The 20,005-nt window shown below is 36.5% G+C and overlaps 1 protein-coding gene across 5 annotated transcripts in view; it reads right to left on the reverse strand.

The window, feature by feature from the left end:
* SCLT1 (sodium channel and clathrin linker 1) overlaps positions 1-20,005 on the reverse strand; it is a 219,460-nt gene that overhangs the window by 83,148 nt on the left and 116,307 nt on the right. For all 5 annotated transcript variants that reach the window (XR_013555142.2, XR_013555143.2, XM_078445738.2 and 2 more), the window contains 2 exons: positions 13,880-14,057; positions 9,742-9,840 (listed from right to left, as the gene is read on the reverse strand). Coding sequence is in view for 3 of the 5 variants with exons in the window: in XM_078445738.2 (XP_078301864.1) it covers positions 9,742-9,840; positions 13,880-14,057 (277 nt within the window). In the remaining 2 variants the exon portion in view is untranslated. The remainder of the gene's footprint in view (positions 1-9,741; positions 9,841-13,879; positions 14,058-20,005) is intronic.

Raw genomic sequence — 20,005 nt, forward strand, 5'->3', positions numbered from 1 at the left:
TGAAAGATTCCTCATTATTCTATCTTCCAGGCTTAACATTATTCAAAGATTCATGTATAGGTCTCCAGAATTTTTTGTTTCACAGATGGTTACAACATTTCTTTGATAATTTGCAATTAAATGAAAATTCAAAGGACAATGCTAAAAATAGTGCTTATCTCTGGGTACTGGAATTATGATTTTAATTTTCTTTTACATTTCTTTCTCTTACATTTCTTTTTATAATGAACATGTATTACTTTTTAATAATAGTAACAATAAAGTTTACTTTAAAAAATCAACTTGGCAATAGTGTGGGACTTGGAGAAAGCAGGGACCCAGCAAAGTGCTTGGCACACAGTTAGTGCTCAATAATTACTTCTTTTAAATTATTTTATTTTAATTTTTTTATTTTTTAGAGAGAGATAGATAGTGTGTGAGCGGGGGAAGGGGAAGGAGAAAGAGAGAGAATCTTAAGCAAGCCCCACACTTAGCACAGCTCCCAATATGAGGATGGATCTCACGACCCTGGGATCATGACCTGAGCTGAAATCAAGAGGCTGGCACTGAACTGACTGAGCCACCCACACACCCCTCAATAGCTATTTCTCAATAATTACTTCTTGAGCGAATAGTTGGAATACTACAGAAAGGCTGGATGCAAGGAAATCAAATGGAATCCACAAGGAAGGGAAGATAAGGGAGTAAGAGAGGGAGTTTGTTTTAGAAATGTCGGGCTTCAGATGCCTGGTGGGACTACTAGGTAGAGAAGCAGTTGAATATTCATGTTTGTAAAAAGGTTTAAATTGAATATAGAGATCATAGTATCTTTGAAAAATTATACTAAGATTATTTAAGGACTTGTGCAAAAGACAACTTCTATCAACTTTAAAATCAATGTGAATTTATTTTAGGATTAGGAAAAAAAATTAGAGGACTTTGCAGATGATGAGTACTTTGAGAAAACATTTTTATCACCGAAAGTCACAAAATTTATTAAATATTTTGAAGATATGCCATCAAAAATATTTCAAACTATGATTTTTTGGTTGGGAGAAGATGGCGGAGGAGGAGGACACTGGGCTCACCGTGTCCTGCTGATCACTTAGATTCCACCCAAATCTCCCTAAATAACCCAGAAAACTGCCAGAAGACTAGCAAAACGGACTCTCCAGAGCTAAGTGTAGACAAGAGGCTCATGGAAGAGGGTAGGAAGGGCGGAGAGGCAGTGTGCGCTACAGGGACTGATGGGAGGGAGCTGGGTGGCAGAGGGGCAGTCCCCCCAGCAAGGCAGAGCCCCCAAGTCTGGCTTGTAAAAGCGGAGGGGCCGGATGCCTGAGTTCTGACAGCCAGCAGGACTTAACATCTGGAATGTTATAAGTCCATAGCTCTGCTCGGAAAGCGGGAGGGTGAGAGGACACCAGGAGGGAGAGGTGTTGAGACCCGGAAGACAGAGCTCAGCTCGCAGGGAACACAGGCGCTGGCCAGGGCCATCTCCCTCGCCCATCCCTCAGCTGAAACCCCAAAGGAAACCAGTTTCTGTCACCGAACTTGCTTGCACCGTGCAAACACCCAACTCTGTGCTTCTGTGGATCCATCTCTCCAACGGGTCTGCCTGCCTCCCTCCAGGTGCTGCAGGGCCCCTACCGCAGGGGACCATCGACAGCAAAGCGAGGTAAGCCTGCCCCTCCTGCCCCTGTGCACCTTGTGGATCCACCCTGGCTAATATGCCAGATCCCATAGAAGCAGCACCACAAGCCTGGCAGTGTGCAAGTAGCCCAGACAGGGGCCACACCACTCCACAGTGAGTCCTGCCCCTGGGAGAGGGGAAGATAAGGTACACACCAGTCTGACTGTGGCCCCAGCGGGGGGGGGGGGTGGGGGGGGTGGGGGGAAGACATCGGGACTGACTGAGGCCCCACCCACCAACCCAAGTTACTCCAGACAGCACAGGGGAAGTGCCCTGCAGTTCCGCGCCACTCCAGGGACTATTCAAATGACGAAACGGAAGAATTCTCCTCAAAAGAAACTCCAGGAAGTAGCAACAGCTAATAAATTGATCAAAAATGATTTAAGCAATATAACGGAACATGAATTTAAAATAATAGTCATAAAATTAATCACTGGGCTTGAAAAAAGTATAGAGGACAGCAGAGAATCTATTGCTACAGAGATCAAGGGACTAAGAAAGAGTCAGGAGGAGCTAAAAAATGCTATAAATGAGGTGCAACATAAAATGGAGGCGACCACACCTTGGATTGAAGAGGCAGAGGAGAGAATAGGTGAATTAGAAGATAAAATTATGGAAAAAGAGGAAGCTGAGAAAAAGAGATAAAAAAAATCCAGGAGTATGAGGGGAGAATTAGAGAATGAAGTGATGCAATGAAACGGAACAATATCCATATAATAGGAATTCCAGAAGAGGAAGAGAGAGAGAAAGGGGCTGAAGATGTACTTGAAAAAATCATAGATGAGAACTTCCCTGATCTGGGGAAGGAAAAAGGCATTGAAATCCAAGAGGCACAGAGAACTCCCTTCAGACATAACTTGAATCGATCTTCTGCATGACATATCACAGTCAAACTGGCAAAATACAAGGATAAAGAGAAAATTCTGAAAGCAGCTAGGGATAAACACGTTCTAACATATAAAGGGAGACCGATAAGACTAGTGATGGATCTATCTACTGAAACTTGGCAGGCCAGAAAGGAATGGCAGGAAATCTTCAATGTGATGAACAGAAAAAATATGCAGCTGAGAATTCTTTATCCAGCAAGTCTGTCATTTAGAATAGAAGGAGAGATAAAGGTCTTCCCAAACAAACAAAAACTGAAGGAATTCATCACCACTAAACCAACCCTACAGGAGATCCAAAGGGGGACTCTGTGAGTGAAATGTTGCAAGGACCACAAAGTACCAGAGACATCACTACAAGCATGAAACTTACAGACATCACAATGACTCTAAACCCATATCTTTCTATAATAACACTGAATATAAATGGACTAAATGCGCCAACCAAAAGACATAGGGTATCAGAATGGATAAAAAACAAGACCCATCTACTTGCTGTCTATGAGAGACTCATTTTAGACCTGAGACTCCTTCAGATTGAGAGTGAGGGGATGGAGAACTATTTATCATGCCACTGGAAGTCAAAAGAAAGCTGGAGTAGCCATACTTATATCAGACAAACTAGACTTTAAATTAAAGGCTGTAACAAGAGATGAAGAAGGGCATTATATAATAATTACAGGTCTATCCATCAGGAAGAGCTAACAATTATAAATGTCTATGTGCCAAATATGGGAGCTCCCAAATATATAAAACAATTACTCACAAACATAAGCAACCTTATTGATAAGAATGTGATAATTGCAGGGGACTTTAATACTCCAATTACAACAATGGATAGATCATCTAGACACAGGATCAATAAAGAAACAAGGGCCCTGAATGATACATTGGATCAGATGGACTTGACAGATATATTTAGAACTCTGTATCCCAAAGCAACAGAATATACTTTCTTCTTGAGTGCACATGGAACCTTCTCCAAGATAGATCACATACTGGATCACAAAACAGCCCTTCATAAGTATCCAAGAATTGAGATCATACCATGCATACTTTCAGACCACAATGCTATGAAGCTTGAAATCAACCACAGGAAAAAGTCTGGAAAACCTCCAAAAGCATGGAGGTTAAAGAACACCCTACTAAAGAATGAATGGGTCAACCAGGCAATTAGAGAAGAAATTTAAAAATATATGGAAACAAATGAAAATGAAAATACAACAATCCAAATGCTTTGGGATGCAGCGAAGGCAGTCCTGAGAGGAAAATACATTGCAATCCAGGCCTATCTCAAGAAAGAAGAAAAATCCCAAATACAAAACTTAACAGCACACCTAAAGGAAATAGAAGCAGAACAGCAAAGGCACCCCAAACCCAGCAGAAAAAGAGAAATAATAAATATCAGAGCAGAAATAAACAATATAGAATCTAAAAAACCTGTAGAACAGATCAATGAAACCAAGAGTTGGCGTTTTGAAAAAATAAACAAAATCGATAAACCTCAGCCACGCTTCTCAGAAAGAAAAGGGAGATGACCGAAATAGATAAAATCATGAATGAAAATGGAATTATTGCAACCAATCCCTCAGAAATGCAAGCAACTATCAAGGAATACTATGAAAAATTATATGCCAACAAACTGGACAACCTGGAAGAAATGGACAAAGTCCTAAGTACCCACACACTTCCAAAACTCAAACAGGAAGAAATAGAAAACTTGAACAGACCCATAACCAGCAAAGAAATTGAATCAGTTATCAAAAATCTCCCCACAAATAAGAGTCCAGGACCAGATGGCTTCCCAGGGGAGTTCTACCAGACATTTAAAGCAGAAATAATAACTATCCTTCTCAAGCTATTCCAAAAAATAGAAAGGGAAGGAAAACTTCCAGACTCATTCTATGAAGCCAGCATTACTTTGATTCCTAAACCAGACAGAGACCCAGAAAAAAAAGAGAACTATAGGCCAATATCCCTAATGAATATGGATGCAAAAATTCTCAATAAGATAGTAGCAAATCGAATTCAACAGCATATAAAAAGAATTATACACCATGATCAAGTGGGATTCATTCCTGGGCTGCAGGGCTGGTTCAACATTCACAAATCAATCAATGTGATACATCACATTAATAAAAGAAAAGAACCATATGATCCTGTCAATCGATGAAGAAAAAGCATTTGACAAAATTCAGCATCCTTTCTTACTAAAAACCCTCGAGAAAGTCGGGATAGAAGGAACATACTTAAACATCATAAAAGCCATTTATGAAAAGCCACAGCTAATATCATCCTCAATGGGGAAAAACTGAGAACTTTTGCCCTGAGATCAGGAACATGACAGGGATGTCCACTCTCATCGCTGTTGTTTAACACTGTATTGGAAGTGCTAGCATCAGCAATCAGACAACAAAAGGAAATCAAAGGCATCAAAATTGGCAAAGATGAAGTCAAGCTTTCACTTTTTGCAGATGACATGATAGTATACATGGAAAATTTGATAGACTCCACCGAAAGTCTGCTAGAACTGATACATGAATTCAGCAAAGTCGCAGGATACAAAATCAATGTACAGAAATCAGTTGCATTCTTATACACTAATAATGAAGCAACAGAAAGACAAATAAAGAAACTGATCCCATCCACAATTGCACCAAGAAGCATAAAATACATAGGAATAAACCTAACCAATGATGTAAAAGATCTGTATGCTATTAACTGTAGAAAGCTTATGAAGGAAACTGAAGAAGATATAAAGAAATGGAAAAACATTCTGTGCTCATGGATTGGAAGAATAAATATTGTTAAAATGTCAATACTACCCAAAGCTATCTACACATTCAATGCAATCCCAATCAAAATTGCACCAGCATTCTTCTCGAAGCTAGAACAAGCAATCCTAAAATTTGTACGGAACCACAAAAGACCCCAAACAGCCAAAGTAATTTTGAAGAAGAAGACCAAAGCAGGAGGCATCACAATCCGAGACTTTAGCCTCTATCACAAAGCTGTAATCATCAAGACAGCATGGTATTGGCACAAAAACAGACACATAGACAATGGAATAGAATAGAAACCCCAGAATTAGACCCACAAAAGTATGGCCAACTAATCTTTGACAAAGAAGGAAAGAATATCCAATGGAAAAAAGACAGTCTCTTTAACAAATGGTGCTGGGAGAACTAGACAGCAACATGCAGAAGGATGAAACTAGACCACTTTCTTACACCATTCACAAATATAAACTCAAAATGGATACAGGACCTGAATGTGAGACATGAAACCATCAAAACCCTAGAGGAGAAAGCAGGAAAAGACCTCTCTGACCTCAGCCACAGAAATTTCTTACTTGACACATCCCCAAAGGCATGGGAATTAAAAGCAAAAATGAACTACTGGGACCTCATCAAGATAAAACGTTTCTGCACTGCAAAGGAAACAATCAACAAAACTACAAGGCAACCAACAGAATGGGAAAAGATATTTGCAAATGACATGTGAGACAAAGGGCTAGTATCCAAAATCTATAAAGAGCTCACCAAATTCCACACCTGGAAAACAAATAATCCAGTGAAGAAATGGGTAGAAAACATGAATAGACACCTCTCTAAAGAAGACATCCAGATGGCCAACAGGCACATGAGAAGATGCTCAACGTCGCTCCTCATCAGGGAAATACAAATCAAAACCACACTCAGATATCACCTAACGCCAGTCACAGTGGCTAAAATGAACAAATCAGCAGGAGAGTATAGATGCTGGAGAGGATGTGGAGAAACAGGAACCCTCTTGCACTGTTGGTGGGAATGCAAACTGGTGCAGTCACTCTGGAAAACAGTGTGGAGGTTCTTCAATAAATTAAAAATAGATCTACCCTATGACCCAGGAATAGCACTGCTAGGAATTTACCCAAGGGATACAGGAGTGCTGATGCATGGGGCACTTGTACCCCAATGTTTATAGCAGCACTCTCAACAATAGCCAAATTATGGAAAGAGCCTAAATGTCCATCAACTGATGAATGGATAAAGAAATTGTGGTTTATATACACAATGGAATACTACGTGGCAATGAGAAAGAATGAAATATCACTTTTTGTAGCAACATGGATGGAACTGGAGAGTGTGATGTTAAGTGAAATAAGTCATAGAGAGAAAGACAGATACCATATGGTTTCACTCTTATGTGGATCCTGAGAAACTTAACAGAAGACAATGGGGATGGGAAGGAAAAAAAAAAAAAAGAGGTTAGAGAGGGAGGGAGCCAAAACATAAGAGACTCTTAAAAACTGAGAACAAACTGAGGGTTGATTGGGGGTGGGAGAGAGGGGAGAGTGCATGATGGGTATAGAGGAGAGCACCTGTTGGGATGGGCACTGGGTATTGTATGGAAACCAATTTGACAATAAATTTCATATTAAAAAAAATAATTCAAACTACGGCCAGAGATATAATATTCTTAACCCCAAGAATAGGACAAGGATTCCTACAGAAAGGTATGAAAATTAGTAATAAAAAAAAATCAACAAACCGGGTTTTAGTTTGGATTCTGCCTCAAATAGAGATTTTATCTTAGGAAATCACCTAATTTCAGCCTGTGATAAAGTAACAGATTTCTAAAAAATACTTTTGCAGTAAGAAACCTTATACAGAGACTCTATAGGAATGAAAATTCTACCACTTAGTTGCTTGGGAGAAAAGCAAGTACATTAGCTTTCTTTAACTGATGAGACTTTTTAAAACAAGTCTACTTCAGTCTATCTAGGAGAGAAATAATAATGCCCACAGAAAATACAGGTAAGAAAAGAGTTAACACCTTTATTTTATCCAGTGGAGGAATATACAGTGCACCCAACTACCCTATAGGAGCTCATTTTAAAGGAAAGGAGTATTAGTTTTCATTCCTTTTTGTTAACTATTTTCATAGACAGACTTTATGGATACACAGGAAATCATTTTAATGTAAATATTATAGTAAAAATGAAAAAACAATAGTTTTGCTAATTCATGTCTCTGACAAAAATATCAAATAAAAAAATTATAACCAAAGCATGCTGGAAAAGTGGCTGACTCCCTGTCTGAGGTAGGGAAAGTACAAGATGAGAGAGGAATATCATTTATGCAAAAAAGCTGCAGAGACATTATGAGAATAAAAAAAACCCAATGGTAGTAGGTTGTAACAAAAAACTAAAGAAGACCAATGAACCATAGCGATATTAAAAAAGGAGAAAAGTCTACCGAAAACTGACAGCTAATAAATGTATAAAAATGATATAATCATTTGTAATCACTTCTTATAACATTTACTTCAGGCAAAGATTATTAATGGATGCTAAGACCACTGGATGATAACTTTTGGTAGAGAGCATAACTGTACAGTCTTCAAGTATCTCCCCCAGTTATTTATAAAGTTTACAAATGGAGAGTTCTGGTCTTACCACCATAACCATGTTGTCAAGCTTAGCTTCAACTAATGCACAACCTGACATTATAGCTTCCTGACGTGATGAAGTGGAAGATAACATTATCACTCTGCCAGAAATGATCTGAATCGAATCAAAAAGAAATGATTACAAGAATCCATATGTGGAATATTCTGGATTCTACAAAGGATTCTTTGTCATACACAGAGGAAGACAGAGGACTGGGTTACATTGAGGGGGACTACAGAGACATAGTAGTCAAATGCAATGATATATAAATTTGGGTTGGATCCTGAATTTAAAAAAAACAAAAAGCCATAGCCCGCATTGGGCTCCACATACAGCGTGGGGCCTGCTTGGGGCTCTCTCTCCCCTTCTCTCTCTGCCCCTTCCCTGTTTGCATTCTCTTGCTCTCATAATAAATAAATAAACTTTAAAAAACAAAACAAAAAAACCCAAAACCAAAAAAAGCTGTAAAGGATATTTTAGGAAAATATGAGTATAGATTAAAAATAATACTGATTTTTTTTTTTTAAGGTATGGTAATAGCAGTATGATTGTGTAGTAAAATGTCCTTTCTCAGGGAGAAAAAATGCCAAGATATTTAGGAGTGAAGTGTCATGATGTCTGCGGTCCATGTCCAAATGGCTGGCAAAAAGAGTGCATATGTATATAAAGACAGATGGAGTGTGTGTGGCAAGACATTAAGAATTATCTTGCTAAAGGGTAAATAAGTGTTCACTGAACAACGTTTAACCTTTTTACGGGTTTGAAAGTTTCTAAAAATAAAAAAATACACAATTAATGGGAAACAATTATTCACAGTGATTAAGGGTAGAGCTCAAGAATCAACAGACTTGTATTTACATCTAGTTCTACTTCATAGAGGTGGAACCCTAAGCAACCTAAGTATTTTGGTTTTAAAAATGGTTTTTTTTTCATTTTTAAAATGGGTTTTTGTGGTTTCTTCCTCCACAATTCATGTTATACTTTCAAACTTTACCACCCCACTTATGAACTGATCCCATATCCATACCAGAGAAAAGGCAACTAGATATAGATCTTCCTTGTCTCTTTATATGAACGTAAACCTACATTGCTCAGACAATTTCAACTTCCATAAGCCTTACAATTCAAACCAACAAACAACTCATTATTTTAACACAAAAACATCAGATTTAGTCTTGATAACAGACTTGAAAATAACAACATAATTCACAAATTGTATAAGTGCCAGCATTATGTGATCAAAATAATGCTGGGCTTAGTATAGCAGGAGAAGGTACAGGTGTAAGTTCTGGCTTTAATTAGTATGTAACTTTGAGGGAGTCAATAATCTCTTGGAAGCTTCAGTTTCTTTACCAGTAAAATAAGAGGTCAAACCAGATTTCTCCAGTCTTAAGCTGCTCTAAGATACTGCAAGCCAACAGGTTTTTTCCTCTTAACTTCTTATGCATTCTAAGTTTCTTTCTGAGGCTTCTTCAGGTGTGTTAATCTTCACTATATTCCTAGCCTAACCCCCCCCCCCCCCCTCCAAATTCTTCTACTCCCAGCCAGGCCCATACTAGCTAAAATGGTAGGGACTGCTTTCCTGAGATAATTTTTATTTGAATTGAATTTTTATTTAGCACAATTGATGCAATTAGCTGATAGTTAATTAGTTATGTCCATCAGGCAAAAACTTAGGTAATATTTAGTTGTAAGTTGTGAAATTCTGTAAACTTTTGAATTTTAAATAATTTTGAAGTTTAAAAACTCCTTACTTCCTTCCTGGTTCTTAGGGTAACATCTTGCACAAGCCGAGACACTGTTTCTTTCATTTTCTCTATATCTTCTTCTTTTTGCTTCTCCTCAAGTAGAGCCTTCAAAAAAATAATCACTTGATGTCATTATAGATCACACTGTTATTAATAAAGGTAACATAATAAATGGTTAAAAAGCTATCCAATAATCACTTTGTGGAAAGCAAACATCTTATGCTAAACTTCTGGGACATCTCCACTTGGAATCTTGCCTAATCTGTTACTTTCCCTCACCTTCTCACCTGACTTTATCCTAAAAATTTATTATTTTCCTCTGGTATTTATTTCGGCCAGGGCCATCACTCTTCTAACCCCTAGAAATCTTAAGAGTTATTTTTCAATTTTCCTTTTCCTTTACTCCCTATACAAAATAAGTCATCAAGTCTAGGTATTAAAGTCTTGGAAAAAAATCTCTTGGACTTCCCCTTCTTTCCATTATTTGATATTATTCAAATTATGTCCCTTGTCACCTCATTCCTTGATGTTTCTATCTATCCAATCATTTTCATCTCCCAATTAAAAAATATTCTTATAATCCTAGTTCTGTTGTCAGTCACACTCCCATTTCTCTGCTTCTCTCTGGAGTAAAACTCTAAATTCTGCACTTGCTCATCTCCAATACTTTTTCTTACACCAACTCCAATCAGGCTTTCAACCATCCATTGTCTCCATATTAATAACCTGTGAGTCAATTCTGAGTAACTATCTTATTTGATCTGTCAGCAGCACTTGAGATAACTGATTTATCTCTTTTCTTTGTTTTATTTTCTTTATTCAGCTTTTAGAACACCACAGTATGGGTTTTCCTCCTAACTCACTGATCACTCCTTTTCAGTCTGCATTGCTGTTTCTTCCTCTTCTTCTAAACCTCTTTAAAAATTGCACTATCCATCAGAGGGGAGATGGGTGGAGGGATGGGTGAAATAGGCTACAGGGATTAAGAAGTGCACTTGCGATGAGCACTGGTAATATCTGGAATTGCTGAATCACTATGTTGCACACCTGAAACTAATATCACACTGTATGTTAACTATACTGAAATAAAAAAAACAAAATTGACTACCCAAGACTTAAGTCCTTCATCCTTCATTTCCATCTATCCTTTTATGGTTTAATTCAGTATCATGGTTTTAAATATCATTTATATGCTGATAACTCCCAAATTTATGCCTCTAGACCAAATATCTTTCTGAGCCTGGAAGTGCTCCAATTCTAGGCATGATTGAATCTTTTTTTTTTTTTTTAATCATCATATAATAAGTGGCCCTGTGTTTTGACCGTACTATTTTCCAAAGATTCTATACACATTCCCACCTGTTTTTTTTTCAATTGTTTAATAAATTTCCTGCTGTTTAAATAGGTAAGCTAGTAAGAGGTACAGCTGTTTTGTTGTTTTTTTTTTAGGTAGAATTAACAATAAGGTGTTATATTAGCTTCAGGTGCACAACAGAATGATTCAACAGTTCTATACATTACTCAGTGTTCACCATTAAGTGTACTTTTAATTCCCTTTACCTATTTGCTCCATCTCCCTACCCACCTGCCCTCTCTCAACCACCAGTTTGTTCTCCATATTTAAGAGTCTGTTTCTTTTTTTGATCATTTTGTTTTTTAAATTCCACATAAGTGAAATCATATGGTATTGTCTTTCCTCTGACTTATTTCACTAGTATTATATACCTTCTAGATCCATCCATGTTGTTACAAATGGTAAGAATTTGTTCTTTTTATGGCTGATTAATGTTCCATTGTATATATATACAGCCCATCCGTTCTTTTTTTAATTTAAATTCAAGTTAGTTAACATATAGTGTAGTAGTGGTTTCAGAATTTAGTGATTCATCACTTTCATATAACACTCAGTGCTCATCCCAACAAGTGCCCTCCTTAATGCCCATCACCCATGCAGCCCATCCCCCACCCAACAACCCTCCAGCACCCTGTTTTTCTGTATTAAAGAGTTTCTTATGATTTGCCTCCCTGTTTTAATCTTATTTTTCTTTCCCTTCTCCTATGTTCATCTGTTTTGTTTCTTAAATACCACATGAGTGAAATCATATCCTATCTGTCTTTGACTGACTTATTTCACTTAGTATAATACACTCTAGTTCCATCCATGTCATTGCAAATGGATTTCATTCCTTTTGATTGCCAAGTAATACTCCGTTGTATATATATACCACCTCTTCCTTATCCATTCATCAGTTGATGGACATTTGGACTCTTTTCATAATTTGGCTATTATTGATAGCACTGCTATAAATTATTGATAGCACTGCTATAAACATCGGGGTGCATGTGTCCCTTCAAATCAGCATTTTTGTATCCTTTGGATATATACTTAATAATGCAATTGCCGGGTTGTAGGGTAGTTCTATTTTGAATTTTTTGAGGAACCTCCATACTGCTTTCCTGAGTAGCTGTACCAATTTGCATTCCCACCAACAGTAAAAAAGTGTTCCCCTTTCTCTGCATCCTCACCAACATCTGTTGTTGACTGAGTTGTTGATTTTAGCTATTCTCACAACACCAAATCTTTATCCATTCATACATGGATGGGCACTTGGATTGCTTCCATATCCTGGTTATTGTAAATTATGCAGTAACAGCTGTTATGATGTAACCACTTTGCGTGGGAGAATAAGACAATGAGGAAATAGAGAAGCATTATAAGAGAACTATAACACGCTGTGTTTCATGTCTGTTTGTGTGATCAGTTGAGAGAACACCTGGCTTTGGAATAAGCACCTGAAGGTTGCTTAAACTGAAGGTGGGATTCCTCTAACAATTAAACAATGAGTCAGGAGGGAACTTAATATGCAGCCATAACCAGTCTCTTTAAGGGTCTGTTGACTTCGGACCTGAGTGAGCAGATTTGAGGGATAGGCAATGAGTATTGTCACTACTTCTCTGTCCATTGTTGTTTACAAAAAATGTTCATCTTTAGTGACCGGATGTTAACAATGCTCATATGACTAGGCTTCAGAGGGGAAAGATAAGTAATTCTGTCCTGCTCTTAACTGTTCTAGCTAACTTAGAGTTAAGAGCAATTCCCAAGAATATTATGTGTATGTTGTGCCTTTCAACCATCCTAAGAGACAGTATGCAAATCACAGATGGGATTATTAGCAGAAAGGCATGACAAGCATTTTGCATTCCCAGCTTAAATAAGGATATTATTTCTTTTTTATTTATTACCTTCTTAATATGTGATTTATATCGCTGGTTTTGTTTTAATAGCCTTCTTGGAAAACCTCTATCATGTTAAGAGGAAATATAAATAAAGTATTTCCTGTGTACTCCCCATATTTCCCAGTAGAGTATTATGCAAATGTTAGGTATTCAATAAATGTTGGTTAAATGAAGTAATGATTTAATGATCTCTACATAAAGGAGGCAACAACATCAAAACCAAATCCATCCACCTGGTGACTTCTATAAACTATACACCATTTATATGGAAGTGATAAAACAAAAAAATATGATATGTGATACACAGGAATCACAATTGTTAGAGGGTTAAAAAAAAAAAACAGTGGCGTGAAGGTTCCAGTTAATAAATCGTTACAGCTAAATTTAATTCCTGTCAATTAAGCTTCTGCTCTATTAGAGTAATTATGTAGGTGATGAAGGGGAAATCAAGATGAGTAAGATTGATCTGATTCAACCGAATAAAATATAGTATATTGTAGTAAAGTGCTATAATAGCTTTTTTAAAGTATGAGACTATAGGGGATGAAGATTATTCACATAAGGATTGGAGACATAAAGTCTGATATAAAAGTTTTGAGAGAGGGTTGACATTTTATCATCTTTTTAAAAAAATTTTATCATTTCATTTCATTTCATTTCAGCAATCTCTACACCCAACATGGGGTTCAAATTCATGCTCTTCCAACTGAGTCAGCCGGGCATCCCTATTTTATCATATTTTGTGGTTAAGTCTTACCATGAAGAATACAGTATGTCTATCAATGCAGAGCACAGCAATATTATTTTCATATGTTTATTCTGTAGTTACTGATTTCCTTATTATTAGGTCACATGGAGGAACTTTCAGTATTATATTATTTGTAAACATGTTTACTAGTTTTCTTACCTGATTTTTTTGAAGGTTAGCTTCTTCTAAGAGCTGCATGCTATTTCTGGCTCTTACAATAGCTTCATATTTTTCATTTTCTAATTCATTGCACTTTGCTTGTAATTCTCTGGTCTGTTTTTCCAAATGTGTTTTTTGTGCTCTTAATTGAGTGGCTTCTTGCATTGCTACACAGAGTCTAAAAGTCAATAATCACATTGTGAAAGTTAAATATCTTTAAAGGGAAGAAGGAAAATAGGAGATTTAGTGAGCATCTAGTATAGAACAAACACTATTCTGGTTACTTTCATATGTATTTTCTCATTTGATCTGCACAAAAGTTTTGTAAAGTAGGTTTCATTATTTCCATCTTAAAGAACAACAGACCCAGAGAGATTAAGCATGTGATTAAGTCCATATGGCTAATGAGCTGTAGTGCTGAGAATGAGCCTAGATATTGATTCTAATTATGTTACACTTTTTACAGTATCACATTACATTATATAATCACAAGACAATGTTTTAAAGCAAATCCTTAAAGAATAAGTTGTTGTTTCTATTTATATTGTCTTCTAAAAATTTTCTTTTTTTGCTTGGCTCCCTTTTCCCACTCTCTACCCAATTTAATGTTAATTTACTAATGTATACCTTTAAATATTTTTCTCCGTGTTCATAAAATTGTATACACATATATATGCATGTATACACATAGATAAGCATGCAAAGTACATATACATCGGTCCATAGGTATTTAAACATAATTTTTTTGTGTTATAAAAATTAAGATCATAGGGTGCCTGGGTGGCTCAGTCAGTTAAGCACTGATTTCGTTTTAGGTCATGATTTCACAGTTTGTGAGATCAAGCCACAAGTTGGTCTCTGTGCTGAAAGCATGGAACCTGCTTGAGATTCTCTCTCCCCCTCTTTCTCTGCTCTTTCTCTCTCTCTCAAAATAAACATTAAAAAAAATTAAGATCATAATACACCCTTTTCTGCACTTGCTTTTCTCATTCAATATCTTACAGAAATCACCTCAAGCAATACATCCCAAAGCTCTTTCTTTTCCTGGTATGATGCATGGAACTTCATTTTACTATTAATTTGTATTTCCCTGAATACTGGAGAGCTTAAGCACATTTTTAGTTTGTTAGCTATGTGAATTGTCCTCTTCGAACTTCCTCTTCATATCTTCTGCCAATTTTTTTTTTTTCTGATGGGTTATTTGCTTATTCCTTTATATGAACTCTTTTAATATTAAAATATAAATGCTCAGGTTGTTCTGTATGCTACAAATATTTTTCCAAATCTACTTTTTTGGTTGTTGCTGCCTACTGACTATTTAGGAAATTTTCACTACACTAAAAATGTTCACTTTAATATAGCTAAATTTGGCTTTATCTTTCAGCTTCCAGGATTCATTTTTTAATAAAGACTATCTCCCTCATTAATACATTGCTAATGTAATTTCATAGATTTCCTCAAAAGATTGCTATGTCTTTAATATTTTTAACCAGTAAATCTTAATGCATCTGGAGTTTACTTCTGAATGTGTTGTAAGAGAGGAGTCCAATTTAACTTTTTTTCAGATTGATGGCCAGTTGTATGAATACCATTAGTAACTGATGAAGTAAAATTATCCCTTTAACATACTAAAATATGCAAATATAATGATTTACTTATGGATTATCATGTCTCCTTGATCTATTGGCCTATTATATACCCAAATCATATCAATTTGATTATGACTTTGTAATAGGTTCTGATACATTGTTGTTGCTGTTTGTTTGGTATATCTGCTTCATTCATTTATTTAAACTTTTTTTAAAATGTGTATTTATTTTTGAGAGAGAGAGAGAGAGAAAATGCAAGTGGGGAAGGGACAGAGAGAGAGGGAGATACAGAATCTCAAGCAGATTCCAGGCTCCGAGCCATCAGCATAAAACCTGATACGGGGCTCGAACTCATGGACCATGAGATCATGACCTGAGCCAAAGTGAAACATTTAATGGACTGAGCCACTTAGGCGCCCCTCTGCTTCATTCTGAATGAAGTGAGATAAGGTCTACTACCATTTTAGTCAGGGTTCTTAGCTGCAGTAGTAGAAGCCAACTCTAATTTACGCAGAAAAAAGGTTTATTAAAAAAGATATTGGTAAGTTCACAGACTTACTGGGAGAGCTGGAAAATCAAGTTTGAAGCTTTGTAGCAAGAAATATGCCTAAAACTTCACCACAGGATTAGTTGATTCTCTCATAAAGAACTATAATCTGGGGAATTACCCAAACATGGAAGGGAGATAAGATCCAGATGGCCCAAAATAATGATCATAACTATATTTTATCAAATCACCCTTTCATCAAATTTCCTAGCTTTTGCATCACATATTTAGCTATCTTATTACTTACTATACATAAGGTTATTAATGTATCTTTTTCAATATGGTGCTATTTTTCACTATATAAAGTCTCTCTTTGTTCTGTTTGCTGCTTTTTACCATGAAACCATACCTAGTATAATAGTAAGACTCACTCCTCCTTTCTTTTTTGTTTATAGTTGATAATATGCTCCACTAAAACCTTTACTTTTTTATATTTATTTATGACAGAGAGAGAGAGGGAGAGAGACAGAATCTGAAGCAGGCTCCACACCTAGTGTGGAGCCCAATGTGGGGCTCGATTTCACAACTGTGAGATCATAACCTGAGCCTAAATCAAGAGTTGGATGCTTAACCTACTGAGCTACCCAGGCGCCGCTAAAACCTTTATTTTAAATTTAAAATAAATCATCTTTCTTTCCTTGAAATCTTTGTTCTAATTCATTTATCCTTTGTTTTAGGTATTTTCTAATATAACATATTACTGGGCCTTACTTTTTAATCAAACTTTGCAAGTCTCTGCCTTTTAATGGAATTCAGTCCTCTCATATTTTAATGTGATGATTTATATATATGACATTATTCATTCTATTTCACTTAAAAATTTTTTTTTAATGTTTATTTATTATTGAAAGACAGAGAGACACAGAGTGTGAGCAGGAGAAGGGTAGAGAGAGGTAGAATCCGAAGCAGGCTCCAGGGTCTGAGCTGTCAGCACAGAGCCCGACGCAGGGCTCGAACTCACAAACTGCGAGATCATGACCTGAGCTGAAGTTGGTCACCCGACCAACTGAGCCACCCAGGCGCCCCCATTCTATTTCACTTTAGTTAAACATTGGTGGTAGAAGATGAAGCAGTCCGTACCTCTCCCAAAGAGGTATAGGGCACATGGCACTTTACTAGCATTATTAGTTGAGCCATTTGCTTTACCATGGCATCCTCAGGGTCAAGCAGAGCAAGTAACTCATGAAAGGCATATGCCAACTTCATCTCTTAAAAGCAGGCTTTGTTTAGGACTGTGTGCATTCCAATCCTCAGACAAGTCTCTCTGACGCTCACTTCCAGGCTTCACTAACACTCATGTCAGAAAAAGCCTTGCAAACAAAAGATTCACATGCATTCAACAGTCTAGCAGCCCCAGCAACCACTTGGCTCTGTAAAGTCAGACTGGTGTTAGGAGTCAAGTGGAATTACAGTAAAGCAGATTCAGATAATCAGTTTCAAAATATATAGGTTTTCACAATTTTATAACATAAAAGGTGTATTACTACTATTCTTACTCTAATAAAAGCGCTTCTACATGCTCTATAGCCAAATCTTGCAAGAATCCTGTCAACTTGCTAAAATTGGGTCCAATTCCATCTTTGTAATAATGGTAACAACAAGGATGACAGCAAAAACTTGTAATAACATTCTTTGTGCTATGTACTTTATGTTAAAGAAAACATAATCCTCAATATCTTCAACAATGCTGTGAGATAGGTTATATCATTAACTTATGAGATAGGATATAAAGTTATAGTACATAAAAGATAGGAGATAGGTTATATCATTACAATTATCTTATAGATGAAGAAACAGAAGTACAGAGAGTAATCAACATGCCCAGGATTATTTATCTAGTTACTGGTGAAACTGGAGTTTGAACTTAGTCTAGGTCCAGAGCCAGTGTTCCTAGTAAATATACTATACTGCCAAATAGAAACTTCCACTTAAATGGTACAGATCCAACCCACAGATCTATGTATCTATAACTACACAGCAGGGGGCGGTCATTTCAACTAAAGTTGGGGATCAGAAGACATACCAAAACCCAGGGTATTGAGTGAAAGTTTGAATATTGAACATCATTACTTCCAGACTCCTTCTTCAACTTTGGAATACACTCACGCTTGTGCATTTCTACTCAGCCCACAGCAGAAGATTAATGAATCCTACCCTGGGAAAACTGGCTCAAGAAAGATTCTCATATATGGGGACTGCCTAAGGAAAAAGCCAGCTTACTGACTAAACATAATAAAGTCTGGCAGATCCCAACCCACCTATACACACTTAGCTTCCTATCTGCTTTCTGGGGTCTTACTCTTTATTTTTAACTGAAACATATTTGATATACAACTCTGTATTAGTTTCAAGTATACAACATAATGATTTGGTATTTTTTTACATTGCAAAATGTTCACTGTAGTAAATTTAGTTAATATATATCACCACATACAGCTATAATTTTTTCTTATGAAAACTTTTAAGATCTATTCTCTTAGCAACTTTCAAATATACAATACAGTATTATTATCAATAATCACCATGTTGTACATTACATCCTATGATTTATTTCTTTTATAACTGGAAATTTGTATCTTTTGACCATTGTCTCCCATTCCATCCCCTACCCCCTCCCCGGCAAACACCAGTCTGTTCTCTATCTATGGGTTTGGTGTTTAAAGATATGGAATGCTTCACAGATCTGCATGTGGGCCATCCTAATTTTCTCTGTATTCCAATTTTTAGTATATGTGCTGCTCAAATACTTTGGTGTCTTACTATTAAATATCAATGGATAGAAAGGATCACCAAGCATTTGAAGAAAGACAGATGGGCAAACAGAACAAAAGGAATGTAGAGAGAACACAGATAATGCAGATAGCAGAAGAAAACCTTATAAGATACATATTTAATACACTGAACTAAGATATAATATATATTAAATAAGAATAAGCTACTACAGAAAAAGAAACAGAGTAAGAAATGGCTCTTTAAAATAAAATTTATGATAACTAAAATATTCAACAGATGGGGCACTTGAGTGGATCAGTTGGTTATGTGTCCAAATCTTGGTTTCAGCTCAGGTCATGATCTCACAGTTCCTGAGTTTGAGCCCTGCACCAGGCTCTGTGCTGACAGCATGACAGAATCTGTTTGGGATTCTCTCTCTCCCTCTCTCCCTGCCCCTCCCCTGCTTGCTCATGCACGTTCTCTCTCTCTCTCAAAATAAATTAATTAAAAGAAAAAAGTCAACAGATGGCTAGTTAGAAGAAAATTTAAGGAAACCTCCAAGAAAGGAGAAAATCAATGAAGGAATGGAAAATCAGGGAGAAAAGATAGAAAAATTAGGTAATCAATCTGTAAGGTCCAATATGAAACTCATATTAAGTTCAAGAAAAAAGAACAGAGGAAAAAATGACTAAAACCATCAAATGAAAATTCCTTGAACTGAAGGACATGAATTTCTAGACTGAAGTGTTCCCAGTAAGATGAATGAAAAGGGATTCTCACTGAATGTGCACACTGCAATTTTAGAACACTGATTGTGGTGGTGGGGGTGGTAGATGATCCTAAAAGTCTTCAGAGGGAAAAGAAGAGTCAAAGAGAAAATATTGGAATTTTGAATGACATAGGAATTTTTTCCCTATATCCAAAGGCTAGATAATATAAGGAAAATGTCAACATTCTAAGAATAAGTGATTTAAAACCTTGGATTTCCAACCTATGATTCATTACTCAAGGAACTATCAAATACCTTTGAAACAGGATAAAAATATTTCTAAATAAGCAACATCTTAATAAATGTATCCCATGTATCTTCAGGAAGCTGATGAATCCATCAAATGGGTATTTGGTGGTATCCATCAAAATGAGGGGGAGTTAAGAAAGAAAGCAGCATTCGTGGGGATGCAAAAGACAGGCTTCAATATAGGAATGGCAAGAAGGAAATCGCAGGACCTAGTGAATTAAAGTTTTAAAATGAGAGTTGCATCAGTCCTAGTAGTGAAC

Source organism: Panthera onca, chromosome B1, assembly GCF_046562875.1.
Source record: "Panthera onca isolate mPanOnc1 chromosome B1, mPanOnc1 haplotype 2, whole genome shotgun sequence".
NCBI classification, from domain to species: domain Eukaryota; kingdom Metazoa; phylum Chordata; class Mammalia; order Carnivora; family Felidae; genus Panthera; species Panthera onca.